The 16,952-nt window shown below is 30.0% G+C and overlaps 4 protein-coding genes across 6 annotated transcripts; 2 read left to right on the forward strand and 2 right to left on the reverse strand.

The window, feature by feature from the left end:
* Positions 1-198: 198 nt before the first annotated feature.
* Positions 199-4,049, reverse strand: LOC105427032 (sentrin-specific protease 1). Of its 2 annotated transcripts, none has more exons than XM_089083763.1 (3): positions 3,804-4,049; positions 3,239-3,333; positions 199-2,845 (listed from the first exon to the last, which is right to left on the reverse strand). In XM_089083763.1, the coding sequence occupies exon 3, from the start codon at positions 2,775-2,777 to the stop codon at positions 1,041-1,043; it is 1,737 nt and encodes a 578-aa protein (XP_088939889.1). In that variant the 5' UTR covers positions 2,778-2,845; positions 3,239-3,333; positions 3,804-4,049; the 3' UTR covers positions 199-1,040. The 2 variants fall into 2 exon arrangements, with proteins under 2 accessions (XP_088939889.1, XP_011636865.2); XM_011638563.3 differs by having other exon boundaries at positions 3,239-3,337.
* Positions 4,050-5,133: 1,084 nt separating this feature from the next.
* On the forward strand, positions 5,134-7,917 carry Tasp1 (Taspase 1). The gene is made up of 10 exons (XM_089084303.1): positions 5,134-5,285; positions 5,838-5,913; positions 5,991-6,058; positions 6,136-6,407; positions 6,474-6,553; positions 6,666-6,733; positions 6,822-6,938; positions 7,031-7,214; positions 7,277-7,428; positions 7,584-7,917. The coding sequence occupies exons 2-10, from the start codon at positions 5,874-5,876 to the stop codon at positions 7,689-7,691; spliced, it is 1,089 nt and encodes a 362-aa protein (XP_088940429.1). The 5' UTR covers positions 5,134-5,285; positions 5,838-5,873; the 3' UTR covers positions 7,692-7,917.
* Positions 7,918-8,358: 441 nt separating this feature from the next.
* Positions 8,359-11,792, reverse strand: sotv (exostosin glycosyltransferase sotv). Of its 2 annotated transcripts, XM_011638565.2 has the most exons (9): positions 10,708-11,789; positions 10,465-10,648; positions 10,187-10,326; positions 9,889-10,114; positions 9,627-9,807; positions 9,343-9,509; positions 9,098-9,241; positions 8,696-8,824; positions 8,359-8,632 (listed from the first exon to the last, which is right to left on the reverse strand). In XM_011638565.2, the coding sequence occupies exons 1-9, from the start codon at positions 11,490-11,492 to the stop codon at positions 8,411-8,413; spliced, it is 2,178 nt and encodes a 725-aa protein (XP_011636867.2). In that variant the 5' UTR covers positions 11,493-11,789; the 3' UTR covers positions 8,359-8,410. The 2 variants fall into 2 exon arrangements, with proteins under 2 accessions (XP_011636867.2, XP_088940427.1); XM_089084301.1 differs by having other exon boundaries at positions 9,627-10,114; positions 10,708-11,792.
* A 1,022-nt stretch (positions 11,793-12,814) lies between these two features.
* Rab35 (RAS oncogene family member Rab35) lies at positions 12,815-16,528 on the forward strand. The gene is made up of 3 exons (XM_011638566.3): positions 12,815-13,329; positions 14,100-14,524; positions 14,708-16,528. The coding sequence occupies exons 1-3, from the start codon at positions 13,278-13,280 to the stop codon at positions 14,834-14,836; spliced, it is 606 nt and encodes a 201-aa protein (XP_011636868.1). The 5' UTR covers positions 12,815-13,277; the 3' UTR covers positions 14,837-16,528.
* Positions 16,529-16,952: the final 424 nt, after the last annotated feature.

The following is a 16,952-nucleotide window of genomic DNA, read 5'->3' on the forward strand; positions in this document are numbered from 1 at the left end:
TAATAAAAAAAATTACGTTTAAAAAAAAACGGAGAAAAAAAGAGAGCATATCTAAAATATTTATTTGCAAATTATTTTATGAATAAAAAAATTAGATAAAAGAAATATCTTTATTTTTGAGACAATAGTGATATAACATTAGATATATAATAATAATGATGAAAATTTGAGGGTTCGAAAATAATGCAATATCTTCGCTAAATGTTCATTAAAGTTATTTATTTTAGATATTTAAGCTAATCAGATTAATACGAGCTCTTGTTGTATTAATATGTATAATCGTAAACAAAGTATCAATGCTATAATATGTTATATCAACTTCAGTTTATTATATAAATTAATTTTGAAACAAATAGAAAATATACAGAATATAAGTTAAACTGAAAATAATATAACTATACAATCGTAAGTAAAAAAATTGCCAATTTCTTTGCGAAATTTTGTATTGCATAAAAGTCGTAAGATCGTCCTCACGACTTTTACGCAATTAGAAATTTATCAAGAAACAAAAATGTAAAAAACTTGCAATTTTTTCTTTTCGATTTATGAGGGACAATAACTCTGTTCACTATTCTGTCTGTCAGCAGACATTTTTGTATCTATATAGCACACATATATCTATAATTAATTTGTTTACTATATTTAGCCTGAAACAGAATTATAATACAAGATACATACATCTCTCTCTCTCTCTCTCTCTCTCTCTCTCTCTCTCTCAGCTTTCTGTTTTTGTCTCATCTTGTTTTAAAACAATTTTAATATATTTGATAAGACTTGAAAACTGAGAAAAAAGATTTTACATTATTTTTAATGTTCGATAAAATTTGTTTGATTACAGAAAGCGCGTTAGATAACTTTTTCCATGTTTTTATCTTTTCAAAAATATTAGTATACGTAATGATATTATTTTCAAACAATTCTCCAATTCCATGCATTAAACTGCCAGTTTTATTATAATATGATTTCATCATTAATCATCTGGAGTTTCTTGCTGGCATCGGTTATGTTCCAAATTGTCGAAATAATAATAATACTTTTTCTTACAAAAGTTTACCCTTCAGTATCTCATAAACCATCTTGTTCCTAAAATATGGCATGTCATCTTGCGTAAACGTTATCTTCTTGTTTGCACAAACATACTCGGCAAACATACAGGAAAATACACCACAATCGCTGCCGTTCATTTGTTGTGGAATATTTTTAGCAGATTGCAATTTCCAATCACTCATGTCGTAAGGTTGTTTCTTTTTGTCTAAACTCTCATCTTGTAAATATTGTTTTAAAGCTGCCAGACATTTTGGATTATTACCGCCCATACTATCATAATAAATAATAGATTTGTCTCGGAAGTCTACTATCGACATACACCAGTGAATATCCAAGTGAATAGGCACAACCATAAGATCCTGCGCGAATATATCCACCTTCCTGGTCCATCGCTTTAGAGATGCATGACCACCTGACAGTAGTTTTGGATAAAAGAACGTATTCATTGCGTGTACTTTTGGATATTTGTCTGAAGACGTCCCTCTGGCAATCAATAGATTCATGTAAAAGTTTATTACTTCGTCGTTTAGCCAATTTAAATCTGCTAGAGTGTAGATATCCTTTCTCGTGATTCTCAGACCAAAACCTTCTGTGAGAACTTCGCCCGGGGGACGTGATACAATAGCGTTTTTCACTTCTCGTAACATTTCATCAGTCAATGTTGGTAATGCCGGTTCCTCTTGTTCTTCTATAACATCCACAACTGATAGATATAATCTCACAGAACGTTCTAGCTGTTCTGCCAAAGCTGCCTCTCGTGCATATCGATTATGTTTCGACAAGATACATGTCATCTTTTTCAGTTCTTCGGCTTCTCTGTGTCGCTGTTCAATTCGCTCATTATATTTCTTGGTAACTTGCGGAATAAAATCTTGTCTCATGACCGCCTTTGCAGCTAGCTCATCACGTAAAGAGTTGGTTGCAGCGACTTTAACAGGTGATTTTGGTACAAGAATAGGTTTCACCGCACTACTAGTATTTGGTTTATCAATCGTAATTATTTTATTGGGTTGTATATATGTCGTGATATCCTTCTTATCACAATGGAAAGTAGGAATCCTTTTTTTGTCTACTTTAGTGTAATTTAACATCCCACTTCTATGACAGTGAGCCGACATCATCGTTTTAGATATATTGGTGATGTGTGATTGAATCTTGTGGTTGGGTGACACCATCTCTGGTTCCTTTTCTAGATCAATTATTTCTATGGATTTGCACGTAGGTGTATGTTCTACACGTTTGTCAGTTACTACTTGTACCCTATTTGGAAACAAATTTTGCAGCATTTCTTCATACTGGTATTTCTCTTTCAATTGATTTGTTTTGGATAATGTGGTAGATCTGTGACAGACATCCAACACTCCATATTTGTGATTGCAAAAATGCCCCATTGTTGATTTATTCTGATGTAACGAAGAACAGTTGGCCTTACAGCTGGGAGTCATAACTTTACAGAATTCATAAGCTTGAGATTGTTTTTTATGAGTACCATTCAACTGTGTACATGATCTTATTGGTGAACTTTTTTGTTCACCCAAATATATGACATCTTCATCATCGCTGTCATCAATTGCAAAATATTGTTCCATTGGATGTGCTATATCACAATTGGATTTAAATTTCTTAGGTGTTATATACTCTTCATCAAAATTGTCAGAAGCTTTCCGTTTCTTAGAACCTTTATCCACCAATCCAAAGACTCTCTTTAGAAAATTAAATATCATGGTCATTGTTAATATGTATATATATTTTGGCTATATTATTGTCCATTCAACATATGTTATTAATGTAGGTTGATCTAAAAGTAAAAAAAAAAATAATAAATTCTTTTATATAATTTGTAATTCTTGATACATTATGATTATAATTATATATATATATATATATATATATATATATATATATATACATAAACATTAAAAAAAGATAAATATGAAAACTTTTTATAGTAAACTATAAACACTACTATATTTCATATATAATACTAATAATATACCCTCATTTAATTTAGAGAGTTTTATTTTATATAAAATTTCAGAAATTCATTTTAATTTCAAAAAATATAGAGCAAGATAGCACATAAATTTATCTCAAATCATAATAAGAAAATCATATTTAGTAACAATAAATCTGTAATATAAGATAATCTTTGTGCTTTTGCATTTGTAAACTTTCATAATGAACTACTTACAGAGTTTCTATCAGGAGATCAGACAAAAAGCACAAATAAGCATACGTTGATCTCTACCAAAGTTATACAGTCTGTGAAAACTGATAGTAAAAATCCTACCTAAAAAAAAGTCATTATTATTATACTGATATGAAAATCATCACTAATAATAGCAAATTAAATCGCTTGTATCACTCTGCACTGGTATATATAGAAATGAAAGATACATTATCAAAAAGGAAAAAAGAAGGAATAGAAAATATAGAAAATTCAGTTACAAATTTTATACATAAAGTTTTTATATATTTTGGCAAATGTCTAACGTAGATATATCACATATATCATTTTTGACAGTACAGATTCAGATATCTAATTGATTGAAACGTCTGTTATATTCTTCTGTTTAGAAATCTCCTTATGTCTTGTGTGTTTCTAAAACAAGCAGTGCGAAGTAGTAAAAGCAACGAAATTCGTTATAAATATATTCGTTGACGCAAGTGCGTATATGTGCATCGGCTTAATATAAGGTTAACCTTATCCACAAGGTATGCAACGCACACTCGTTTCAGTCAAGTATAACACTTACTCGAATTCGACGTATATGTCAGAACAGAAATGGATAATGCTTTTTTTCATTCGGCTTCTCAGACGTGCGTATCGTTGTCTATGAAACATTTAATTTGGCGAATGTCTCAACACAATCAATGGTGGCGTACCTTCCACTATTCTTCGGGTGCGTTCCACTTAACGTCTGCAACGCTCGCAGCGTCCGCAAACCCGTTTCACATAACGACCGAGATCGTTGTGGTCGCGATCAGAACGTCATTAATGACGATCGCATCGAGCTCATGACGCTCACGGTTCGTAGGTGGGTCGGCGCGGTCGTTTAAGATTTCGCCCACAGCGCCCGCAAGGTAGTGGAACGGTAAATATTGCGGTCGTGATCATAGTCGTTGCGAGCGATAAATGGAACGCACCCTAATTATACCGTGGTATGGTACAGGATAAGAAAATTAGGCAAGAAAATGAACCAATCAGAATCTTTCATTTCCATTGAAAGGTAGAAATAGAGGATTATGATTGGTTTATTTCGTTATGCGTTATGTATTATGCGTTATGCAGAAGTGTGTGCTGCGGCCCTAAGAATGGTTCTCCATGCAGCGTAATTTACGAAGCGTAAACTTGCGTCCCAACCAATCAAATCGTCTAATAAGAGTCTAGACGGTTTGTGTAGAGTAGCTGAGACAATTTAATTGGATGACGCAGTTTACGCTTACACAAGTTACGCTGCATGGGGAACCAGCCTTAATTAATGATAACGGCTATTTCGTCTATTGATCAATTCGATCAATTAATATTTCCGATATCCAATAGAAAAATATGTTCTCTGTAAATAAGTGTTTTGTCTAGGAACCCTAAAAAGAAATCTTGAAATAAATAAGTATGCATATTTATGAAGCAATAATATCATTATACATTGCTGCAAAACTGTATTTTTGTCAATAATCTGTTATATGAATAATCAAATTCAACTGAAAACAATAAAAATATAATTTTAAATAAAAATCAAATAGCTTCGTGTTGTAGATATTCAAGTAAATAGTTTTTGTCAAAATTTTAGAATTGAATATAGAAGTAAGCATACAATTCGTACAACATTTAAAAACACATTTTAAAAAAATTTTAAACAAAATTATCGAATATGATCTTATAATTTATAAAAAAAAAATGTACTAGTAAAAATTAAATATCAGAATGATAATAAATTATTAAATTATACTACAAACTAATTATTTCAATTTTTACAATTACGCGAGCTTCCATAAGACCATCTTTAATACTATCTAGTTGATGGCAATGATGAGAAAAACAGTACTTGGAATAACATCAGAGTGTATATATATATTTATATATATATATAAGTAATAAGTATATATATATATATATATATACTTGTTTTGTTTTGATATGGCTTGCGCGGTATAACAAATAAATAGCGCGTTAAAAATATAATACGATAAAATATTTAAGAATATATATAGTTTTGATGTTAGAAAAGAGAATCTGTGTAAGATTGCAAGATTTACAAAGTATAATATAAGTTGTATACCTGAGAATCTGTCTTCGATCATGTTACTACAAGTTTGATTGATTTCTGTTCAAATAAGAATTCAAATAAGTTATTGAAAATAATGTTATTGAAAACACAATCTGTTATGATTTGGAAGATTTTTGAACTAAGATCATATTAACGGTATCAATTAGGTTAATTTTTTTTATCCATTTTAATATTCTTGTAGTATTCATAGAGGATTTTTACGCGAAACAATTAATTTGTCTGCAGTATCAATAAATTAATAACGAATTTGTTTAAAATCTTACAACAAATTTAGTATTTAATTTAGTGTCTGCATTGAACTCGTGCTTTAATAAAAAATCGAACAAAATCTATTATTTTACAATTTGTTATTTTTTAAAAGGGAATATATTTAAATGATTACAAAATAATAGATTTTGTTTGGTTTCTGTAGTCAATCTGACATAATAGTCTGTTAACAAATTTTATTGTATCTCTGCTATTATTCTATATAATTTATAACAGATTGTATCTGTTTGACAGATTTGACTATAAGATAAAAATATAAAATTCAGTCTCATGAGTAATAACAAGCAAGGATTTATTGCTGTACATGTTGGTATGTAATCGTTTGGATATGACTTATGATTAATATTTCTAGCTAAATTATAAAAATTGTTATATTTTTGTTAATAGGTGCTGGACAGCATTCAGCATCGCTCAAAGAGAAATACCAAAAGCTGTGTCGTGATGCATGCAAAGCAGTAAGATTTTCAAATTAGCTGCAATATATATTTAATTTTAATTTTATATATTTTTTATAACTATTATATTTTATTAGGGAGCTCAAAGTTTGAAAGCTAATGGCAGTGCGTTAGATGCAGTAGTCAAAACAGTAGTGATATTGGAAGATTCTCCTCTGACAAATGCTGGGTTTGGATCAAATCTTACATTGAATGGAACAGTAGAATGTGACGCGAGTGTAATGGACGGTAGTAGCTTGCAATATGGTGCAGTCGGTGCGGTTAGCGGAATAAAAAATCCTATTTTGTTAGCAAAGCGTTTATGCGAACAACAATCCATTAAGTTTGCTTATGGGAGAATCCCTCCTAGGTATTATTTGTAGCATAATTGTATTAATATTGTTATATATTGTTATTAATTTTTGTTTTCTATTAGTTTTCTAGTTGGAAATGGGGCTCACATTTGGGCGCATGAAATGGGCATACAAATCTTACCACCAGAACAATTGATATCAGGTATCATATAGAATAAATATAAAAATATTAAATATATTATTAAATACAAATTTATATAAATTGCAATATTTAGAGAATATCTTTCATTTATTTATCTAATATATTTTTCAAGTGAGAGCCCAGAAGATATATAAGCATTATAAAAGAAAAGTGGAAGGCTGCAGTGCAGAAGTTATGAAAGTATGAAGAATTATTTAAGTAATATTAGCTCGATTTTAAATATAAAAAAAAATTTACAAAACACAAAATTTGTTTAATTATACTACAGTGTGCTAAGAAAAGGATGGATACAGTTGGTGCAATATGTGTTGATAATAGTGGAAATATCGCTGCAGCTTGCTCAAGTGGCGGTATAATCTTAAAATATCCTGGAAGAGTTGGACAGGTATGATTTATTATCAATATTTATATATTCTGTATATATTAATTTTGTTATTTTTGTCAAATATTATTTGAATGTTTTTGATCTAATTTTAGGCTGGAGTATGGGGCTGTGGTACTTGGGCTTGCAAAGATGCTTCCTATTCGGTAGGCACTAGTACTTCAGGTTGCGGGGAGCATCTTGTACGCACCTCATTAGCACGTACAGTTGCAGAAGCAATTTCAGATACATCTTGTCCAACTACGAGTTTACATCGAGCAATGAATACTGATTTTATCGGTACATTATAGATTTAACATAATTACATGATCGATTAGATTAATGATAGTTATCTGTTTTAGATTCGAAATTTCTCTGTGGTCTTGAACAAAAACTTGGTGGCGTCATTGCTATAAGATATTCCTCACAAGAAGGATTAGGTGATTTTCTCTGGAGCCATTCCACAAATTCTATGATAATAGGTTACATGAATACATGCGAACAGGCGCCAATGGTATATAATTAATTTCTTTTTTTAATACTATAAATTTTTTATATACATAACAGTATGTATGACTTTATTTCCAAGCATTAACTTATAAAATCATTGCGAATTGTTAATATTATAAAATGAAAGTTATATGTATTAAAAATATATTTTATTCATAGAGTTACATGTCAGCCTTGCCATCACATGAAGTAGGCAAGAAAGCTATCGTCGAAGGTGTCTGCTTCAAAATGACAGGAAATATCTCTGAGAATAATCATCTCCAATAATCTTTTGTAAAAAGTTGTTTGTAACTTTGACAAGTTTTTATATACAAATTTTTATATAAAACCATATTAATTTCATGAAGTACATAAATGCTGCCAAGTTGAATAATTTTTCACAATCACAATTTTTTACAACATATTTTTCCTAAATGTTATATTGTTAATTTATATAAATACAATGATTAATGATTATTGTTAATGTGTGTAAATATAAAGACTTCTAATAACAGTTTGAAATAATTTCTGATCTATATTCTAAACAAATATTTGTGTATTCAAAATTAATACATAATACATGATGTAACACTGTACAATACAAAATGTATCTCGCATATTATAATCAATAGAGTACAAATAGCGATGATAAAAATTACTCATTTTTTTTTAATAAATTTATAAATAAAAATCTAAGTATTTAACTATTCTCCATGATATCCGAATTCAAACAACAAATTTTTATAAGCTACTGCACTTTACACATTTTTGTATATTATAAGAAACGAATATTGGACTTAATTTTATTTTAATTTCAGATTAATAAATGGAGTCGGATTTAATTTAAATCTGATTCCATTTATTATAATTATATATTTTATATATATTTTGAATTGATAAATATATACATTTTTTGTAAACTAAATTCTGCTCTTTAAATAATCATAATCGCTACTGTAGTTTGTATCAAATTTATTTTTATAGTTATAATATAAAATTATATACAATTACAAACTACCTATATCATTGAATCGTTTCAATTTCTCGGGGAATACATCTTTAAAAAGTACTGGATCTGCACGAAATTCAACTGATTCCAATGGCATAGTCCCATAAATAGAAGAAAATTTATTTATACATTGTGTACGTTCCACCATGTGCGTTAAATCCGCGGATAACATTTCGGTATTGGTACACTCAGGACATCGAAATTTTTTCTTTGGTGTCACCTAAGATTTTTATATGATTCTTATATAATGTCGACACATTAATCAAAAGTTATTAATTACTACCTTTAATGGAGCTTTTCCAGTAATATTTGCTACTAGAAAATTCATCGCGATGTCCTCACAATTCATGTGTTCATCTACCCATTCTTTTATATCTCCAGGCATGGCTGTAGTATACATATAATTCCAAAACTGAAAGATATCAAATAGCATTTTTATAATTATATATTCTATTAATATAATCTATTATACATATAAGATATGGTGCGATTTACTTTAATGGATTAAATTATACATTCTTGGTAAGGATAACAAGGGAGGATGGTTTTATGTTAGAAAAAAGATCTAAGGATTTTTATGATAATATCTTTGTGACCTGAAATATCAAATAAAAATGTTAGATGTAAAGTTATTGAGTATTTAATGTTTTGAATAAAGGACAACATAAGCGTTTGTAGCATTTACTTTGTGGTGAAAAGCTGCCCCTGTTAAAACCATGGAAATACTGTTTGTCCATTCGCTTTCATACTTCCAACAATTGGTACCATTATCCCACATATGTAAACGAGATGGAAATCCAACGATTCTATCCGGAAATTCTCTCCATACCTACAAGTTTGTGCCAAGTGAATGCTTTAATTAGTATTGATAAATATAATAAAAGAATGTTATATATAATTTTTGACATAAAACTAATATTTTAAATGTACCTCATATGCAAATTCTACTTCATCAGCGGTTAGCATAATAATATCATCATCTATTGATAATACTGCTTCGGTTTCAATTTCATCATATGGATAAAATCGGTTAGACAATTTATTTTCTTTCGTTTGTATCACTTTTAATGGTTTACTTACTTTTGGCCACCTAGTAGCTACAACATTACAATTTTAAATTGCAAATAAAATTAAAATATATTACAAATAATGTATACACTCTCTCTTTCTTTCCCTCTTTCTCTTAAAATTTAATAATCAAGATAAGTTATTACAATGTGGGGGATCTTTATGCTGATTATTCCAGATTACCAAAACTTTAGATAGACTGGGCACTTTAACAAGTTTATTGATTAATAGGAACAATAATTCCAGTCTATCGTATGTTAATATTACAGCAGTGAAGCCACGTGTTTTAGGAGCAGTTACTGGAAGAAAGAGTGGTGAAGACTTTCCCTGTATAAAAGAAATGATTTTCTTGATATATATGAGGTTAAACTTTCTCGTTTTAGGAAATAACTTCTTATATATATTTACCTTATAGGGTGATACATTCCAATATGTATAATCTCGTGTTAAATGTGGAAATATGCGATCTGCAAGTATTTCTAACGTAGTTTCCGTAATTTTTTCCATCGAACTGAAATAACGATCATAGAGCCATGCATTTTGTTCTTGCATTTCCATAATGCGTTGATGAGATATTTTTTTTAGCAATTGTATTGTCAATAGAATGTCAACTTCACGTATAAAAACAGCAGCTCTGATGACAAGATAATTATAAATTACATAAATTATGTACCAAAAGACAATATAATAGATATTTATATCTTACTTGGTCCAATCAATTACGTCATGAAATGGCATCATTAGAGAGTCAGCTACAATCACAGGTATACAACCAGCCGCCATTGCATCTAAAAGTGTACTTTGAGCAAGTCTAGCACCACGTATTACCAGACAAAATGTTGCCATCTGAAATATATTACATGAAATATATTACAAATATATTACATATACATGCTTATATATTAATGTATTAATACATTAATGGTATATACATTTTCTGTAATAATTTACAGAAAAATTTTGCATTGATTATAATCATATTACTTGAAGAATATCTGGATATTTATATATATCCTCCCCCAGGCAACGTATTGTATTATTCATTGGATTAAAATGCAGGCATGGACCAAGCACTAGAATATCTTTTGGATATGTCGTTTTGATTTCCATCAAATCTTGTTCAAAGGCAGTATTAATATTGATCTGCGAAGACATTACTAACCATGTTCTACAATGCAAAATTATTACTATATGTAATATATAAGAAATAATAATGCAAGACATTACCTTATATTACTATAATTTGCTTTCAGATTATTTACAAGTGGGCTATAGATTGGTAAACTAATGTCAAAACTAGGTCTGTATATCAGTGATGACATTCCAGCACCTGCAATCATTGCTCTTCCTACTGATACATCAATAACAGTGTTATAATCTGGTACACTTCCAGGTACCATGTTAAAGATTAAATGATTCTCCCCTTTATTCCAATAAGGTAGTGTTCTTAATACCTGAGAGACCTCTTGCAATCTCAATCTATTTTGATTGAGGGTATCAATAGAAGGGATAAAAATGCAAGCTTCATATGGATTAGGAGTATAAAATTTACTATTAATAATGGCATTCAGAATTTGGTAAAATTCCTTTGTCATTTGACCAATTATTGGTTTACCCATAGAATCTAAATACATCTTAAGTGGATAGACATATACTAGCAGTTTGTTCCCTTGACTACCACATCGATACACGTTGAAACAAGTGAAATATGTACAGGAAGAATTGGTTGCATCTGTTTCAACTGAGTCAATGGATAACATTTGAATGGGCAAAGCATTTATATCGTTCAGCGTTATAGGAACATGTTCGGAATGTTTTTGTATGTTGCCAAACTTGAAAATATGATATACTGAGATCAATACAACAAACAATGTAAATAATAGTAAACATATCACAAAGATATTGTGATAATGATATGAAACTCTGTTTGTTTTATGTGATATACGTGTTGGAAATACCATTTCGGTTTTTTCTTTCTCACAGAATATCGTAATGTATTGCATAAATTTCATTCAAGTATATAAATCTTTCTTGTAATAACTTAAAACACAGGGTATTTTTATACGTTCATTTGACATATTAATAAGAGCTGTCACACGTAAACGTTTACTTCAGTGTGTATGCAATAAAAATAACTCATTATTAATTATCACACTTCCTCGTTTTTTTGGTTTATAAAATTATTATTACACAATTAGCATAAAATTAAGAACACTAATGTAAATACAATGTATCATAACCTGTCATAGTTTTTCAACTTTGAAATTGTTCGAAATGATAGTTAGAAATGATAGTTCGAAATGAGGTTATATTTGCAAAGAGTTTGTTCATTTTTCTGTATTTAGATCCTGCACACAATAAAAGAACAGAATTAGGAAGAATAAATATTAAATTTGAAAATAAAAACTAGGAATAGAAATTAAACATAACGTACAATGGACACAAGTAAATAAAACATAATTATATATTATATTTACTTATGTTTATTTTGCATTACATTTAATTTCTATTCCTAATTTTTATTATCAAAATTTAATCTTTATTCCTGCTTCTCCTTATCACAGGACTTTAAATATTATTCCATTTGACGTTCAACAAAATTTTCGAATATGTTGATTACAAAAATAAAATAACAAATAAAAAATTTTTCAAAACATTAAGATCTTATTATTGTAAAGTCAATCAAAGATTAAAGAGTCGATTGTGTATTTTAAAGCAAAATGAAAATTACAAAAGTGAGATAATTCACTAGAATACCCGCAATTTCATTTGTCAAAAGCTAGTAAATTTCCTCAGTTTTCTAATTTTCACTTCATTTCAAGATACTCAATTGACCCCTAAATACAAAGAGTAAAGTAAATTCAAAGGCCGGTATTCATAATCTGTTTTTATATTTAAGATCGTCTTAAGTAAGCTCATACAATTATCCTATTGGTTGAAATGTTATCTCAAGATGATCTTAAAAATAAGAATTGACTATGAATACCGCCCATAATTAGTTCTTATATTTAAGATCGTCTTAAGATTACATTTTAACCAATAAGATGACCATATAAACTTATTTTAGAACATTTTACATATAAGAACAAATTATAAATACAGCTTTAAGTTTATTCCTTTTAAAGCTATTCTCCATCAATCAATCGTATTTGTTGTTAATTTGTGCACAAATTGCGATTGGTCAATTCCAATAGAATAACCGATCGATTAAATTAACCGGAGTGTGTGAAAATGGTTCTGAACGCATCCCTGTGCTATAAATATTTAACGAAGGCTTGAGAATCAGTCATTATACGCATACATTATTGCCGTGCATTGAAAACACCGCCATTACATCGCCCGCGGAAAGAAATATGGCGGCGGTGATAGGCTGGTGACAATTTGATATGGGATGGGCGTCACGCTAAACGTAGGAACGCAACTTTTTTTTCTCCCGCCGTAATGATAATGAGTGGTGATACCGCGACGTATGAACATGGCGATCATTTGACACTGCAGTCGTTCTCCGATCCAGACGAGTCGCGGTTACTGGTGTTGCTCCTGTTATTGCTGGAGATCGCGCAAGGGTAGCAATACCGTTCTCGAGCACCCGCTATATTTCTGTCTTACATACAGTGGCCCACTATCGAAAGCCAAGAGGAGGACGCGCCACGAGATTGGTTAAAAAGAGGAAAGAGAAAAGAGATAATCTCTCGCACGCGCGCCGCAAGAGCGTGTCAGGAGGTGTAAGGTATCACGAACGTTCCGGAGGCTGCGACGCGTCATCGAGAAGAGTGACGCGCATCATATGTGCAAAGATGGCACGGGAGTACGATCATCTGTTCAAGTTGCTCATCATAGGAGACAGCGGTAAATACGCGTATGCGACACCACTGTCGCGATCAAACGTTCGCGGTAACGCGTGGCTCGGACTCTTTGTCAGTTGTATTCTTCTATGGTTTTACGCCTAACCTTTGTTTCTATTTCTATTTTTTCCCTTTCTCTCTTTCTCTCCTTCCCTCTTTCTTTCGCGTTCCCCTCCTCTTTCGTAAATTTCACTCCGGATACGGGAGATATAAAAAGATCGCAGCGGAAAAGGAGGAATCCGCGTTGCGCCGAGCATTGTCCATGCCCGTCGCTGATCGTCTGTCATTATGCAGTTTTAACGGCGATTTATTAAATGATGAGCCCGACAATGGGTATATGCTGGCTATCCATAGCAATGCTGATGCAGCTTAGATTTCATAATGTGAAAATTGTTCATGATGCGCGACAGATTTAGAACGGCAATAGATAATATCGCGTCGCGATAAAGGGAAACTACGAGTAATAAGGAAACAAAGATATTTATATCATTCATTTATTTCTCATAATTAATCTTTCCCTTGTAATTTTTATTAGTGCTAAGATGGAAGATTTAGATATACTCTTATTTTTTATAATGTTGATTATATGTTTATAATTAAATAATTTTATCTTTCACATATTTTATTGTAGATAGAAATAATTGTACATATGATAAGCAATTAATTGTATATATGATATAAAGCATCTTGTTATATGTAATAGAATATTAAAATATATGTTGCAGCATGATATTTCAAAGATATTTATATCTTTATGTTATTTTTGTTTTTAAGGTGTAGGTAAAAGCTCATTGCTTTTGAGATTCGCCGACAATACCTTCAATGGCAGTTATATTACTACAATAGGAGTGGACTTTAAGATACAAACTGTAGAGGTAGATGGTGAGCGAGTAAAGTTGCAAATTTGGGATACCGCTGGACAAGAACGTTTCCGGACAATAACTTCAACTTACTATAGGGGAACACATGGCGTTATAGTTGTGTATGATGTGACCAGCGGTGATACGTTTGCGAACGTTAAACGGTGGTTGCATGAAATCGAACAGAATTGTGATGTGGTTAACAGGGTATTGGTAGGAAATAAAAATGATGCACCTAATCAAAAGGTGGTGTTAACGGAAGATGCGCAAAGATTTGCCAATCAGATGGGGATACAGTTATTTGAAACCTCTGCCAAGGATAATATAAATGTTGAGGAGGTATGTGTTATGCTAATTTTTTTTTTATTAATATTTTTATAAAATTAACATAAAACTAAAAATTTCAAACTATTTTATAATTATTCCTTTATTATATCGAAATAAAACTATTTTATCAAAATGTAAAAATAAATGAGTGAATATGCTATACTTTATTACAAATTAATAACAATATGTTTGTAGATGTTTATGGCAATAACTCGGCAAGTATTACGGACCAAAAAAGAGCGCAAAGAGCGGCAAGCGATACAGACTAATGAGACAGTCAACTTGAGGAAAAGCACAAAACAGCATAGGAAAAAATGTTGTTAGCGAGCATTGTATAAGCACATTATTCCTTATAAACAAAATATTCTTTGATACGATAATTAGGACAGAATAAAACAGAGAGCATATGTTAGTATCACGAGCGGACATGCGACGTTGGAAACCCTGATATTTTCTAATACCACCAACTGAGTTTTGTATTCCAATTACGATACCTAAGATTATATCTCAACTAAAATATACTTTTTTGATGTTAGTATTTAATATAATAGAATCGAACAAGGACATAGAGCTTATTTAGTGAAAATAATTGTTTATACGGCATTTAATATGTTAAATATTTTCGCGTGCTGCGTTACAAAGAACAAAGGCCTATTCATTTGTAATATTTGAAAGAGTAACTCTTACATATATACATTAAAAAAAAATCATTGTTTCACACATACAAACGTGATTCATCATGTGATTATTAAACATTTATCTCGAATATCTTCCGCTAATTTTTCAAAGATTATTTTGATTATTATATAAAATTTTGCTGCATTTGACAGTTACCATATGCTAAATAAGTCGTATTTAAAGCAAGTAGGATTAAAGTTTCTTGAACAAACAAACGACAAATATTATTAGTTGATTCAAATAATTTTTAGGACATTTTAATAAAATTAAGGTTCCTGTAGTATGATGACGTGCTCTAAAAGATTTAATCGGATATATGGAATGTATTAGCGATGTAATAATGTGCGTTACAACTGATGTACAAAAAATTGCTATTCGAAAATTATAAAAATTGCTTGATCGTATGAAATTCAATACTTCCTGTATTCAAAAGACTGTCACAAAAATTTAAAGACTAATCAATTTGGTTTATTTATAATAATTATTTACGATATGCATTTTGTATAGTTTTATAATTGTTTTTGTCAAAATTTTAGATTGAATATAGAAGTAAGCATACAATTCGTACAACATTTAAAAACACATTTTAAAAAAATTTTAAACAAAATTATCGAATATGATCTTATAATTTATAAAAAAAAAATGTACTAGTAAAAATTAATTATATATATGTTCCAAGACATTGGAATACGAAATATTTATATCGCGAATATCATTAATAAAATATTAAACAGTATTATCTCATTTTTTAATTCTGTATACGATCTAATGTATCTTAATAGCTCTGTAACGAATTAAAGGTAAAAAGCTTGTATATTGTTACGTCCGAATTTTATACTCAAATATATAAATGCGCAAGTATATTTTAAATTGTCCACGCATTTGTGACGAATACATACGCATATTCACACGCATACACACAAATATTTATTGCAGAAGGGTAGATAGCAAGATGATAAAATATAACGATCGGTCATGTCCAGCTATGACAGAAGCTGTCTGTATTAATCTGTGATAATAGTTAAGATAATGTCGCCAGCTGCCACTGTAATACTGCTGCGTGTACCTACCCCCTGCTCTCGTGTAATTGTTGTAATTAATATCGCTATTATTTCTTTATTTCTTTTTTTTTTTTCTTTAGTATTACATATCTCCCTTAGAGGCAATTAAAGCGACATCCTACAATGTGTACATATTTTCAACTTGCCAGTTTTAGTGGCATATTCACGAAATGTTTCAATCGAGCATATTCAATCTTGTTTACTGTTATACAGTTACGACGTTGTAATATTATTATACGTATGACAAATAAATAAGGATCATGTATGTATCAAACAAGTATTTTTACTCCTGTCTATTGAGTTGATTTTTGCTCAAATTAGCTCAATATATATAATCTTTTATGTAGTATTTAAAGACATGTATTTAGCAAAAATTTTAAATTCATATAGATATATATTTTGAACAATATGAATCTAACCAATCCAAAGTGTTGCATTGTTTGATAAATTCGAATAATGTTAAAGATTTGAATCTTGTACTATATATATTTTGTATTTTACTTAAACTTAAGTTCAAATATTCGTATAAATATATTCGAGCTTGAAAAATATTAACAATTTAAAATTCATTATCAAATTTTCCGCTGAACATTGCCAAAAAGTTTAGATTCAAATCATTATTTTTTTATTTGTGCGTGATTCTGATACTTATGATTACATACCTGTTATTATCGGCTGGCATTAATTGCGAAAGTATGATT

This window comes from Pogonomyrmex barbatus, unplaced genomic scaffold (assembly GCF_055798465.1).
Source record: "Pogonomyrmex barbatus isolate J1 unplaced genomic scaffold, ASM5579846v1 scaffold8, whole genome shotgun sequence".
Lineage (NCBI taxonomy): Eukaryota > Metazoa > Arthropoda > Insecta > Hymenoptera > Formicidae > Pogonomyrmex > Pogonomyrmex barbatus.

Excerpts from the sequence above, each read along its gene's own strand:
- LOC105427032 (XM_089083763.1), bottom strand. The coding sequence starts at position 2,777 with ATGACCATGATATTTAATTTTCTAAAGAGAGTCTTTGGATTGGTGGAT.
- Tasp1 (XM_089084303.1), top strand. The coding sequence starts at position 5,874 with ATGAGTAATAACAAGCAAGGATTTATTGCTGTACATGTTG. Across the intron at positions 6,734-6,821 it reads GCAGTGCAGAAGTTATGAAA|TGTGCTAAGAAAAGGATGGA; the intron begins GTATGAAGAATT and ends ATTATACTACAG. Across the intron at positions 7,429-7,583 it reads CATGCGAACAGGCGCCAATG|AGTTACATGTCAGCCTTGCC; the intron begins GTATATAATTAA and ends TTTTATTCATAG.
- sotv (XM_089084301.1), bottom strand. The coding sequence starts at position 11,492 with ATGAAATTTATGCAATACATTACGATATTCTGTGAGAAAGAAAAAACC. Across the intron at positions 10,327-10,464 it reads AATATCCAGATATTCTTCAA|ATGGCAACATTTTGTCTGGT; the intron begins GTAATATGATTA and ends AATATATTTCAG. Across the intron at positions 9,242-9,342 it reads AAGTAGAATTTGCATATGAG|GTATGGAGAGAATTTCCGGA; the intron begins GTACATTTAAAA and ends ACAAACTTGTAG.
- Rab35 (XM_011638566.3), top strand. The coding sequence starts at position 13,278 with ATGGCACGGGAGTACGATCATCTGTTCAAGTTGCTCATCATAGGAGAC. Across the intron at positions 13,330-14,099 it reads GCTCATCATAGGAGACAGCG|GTGTAGGTAAAAGCTCATTG; the intron begins GTAAATACGCGT and ends TTTGTTTTTAAG. Across the intron at positions 14,525-14,707 it reads ATAATATAAATGTTGAGGAG|ATGTTTATGGCAATAACTCG; the intron begins GTATGTGTTATG and ends ATATGTTTGTAG.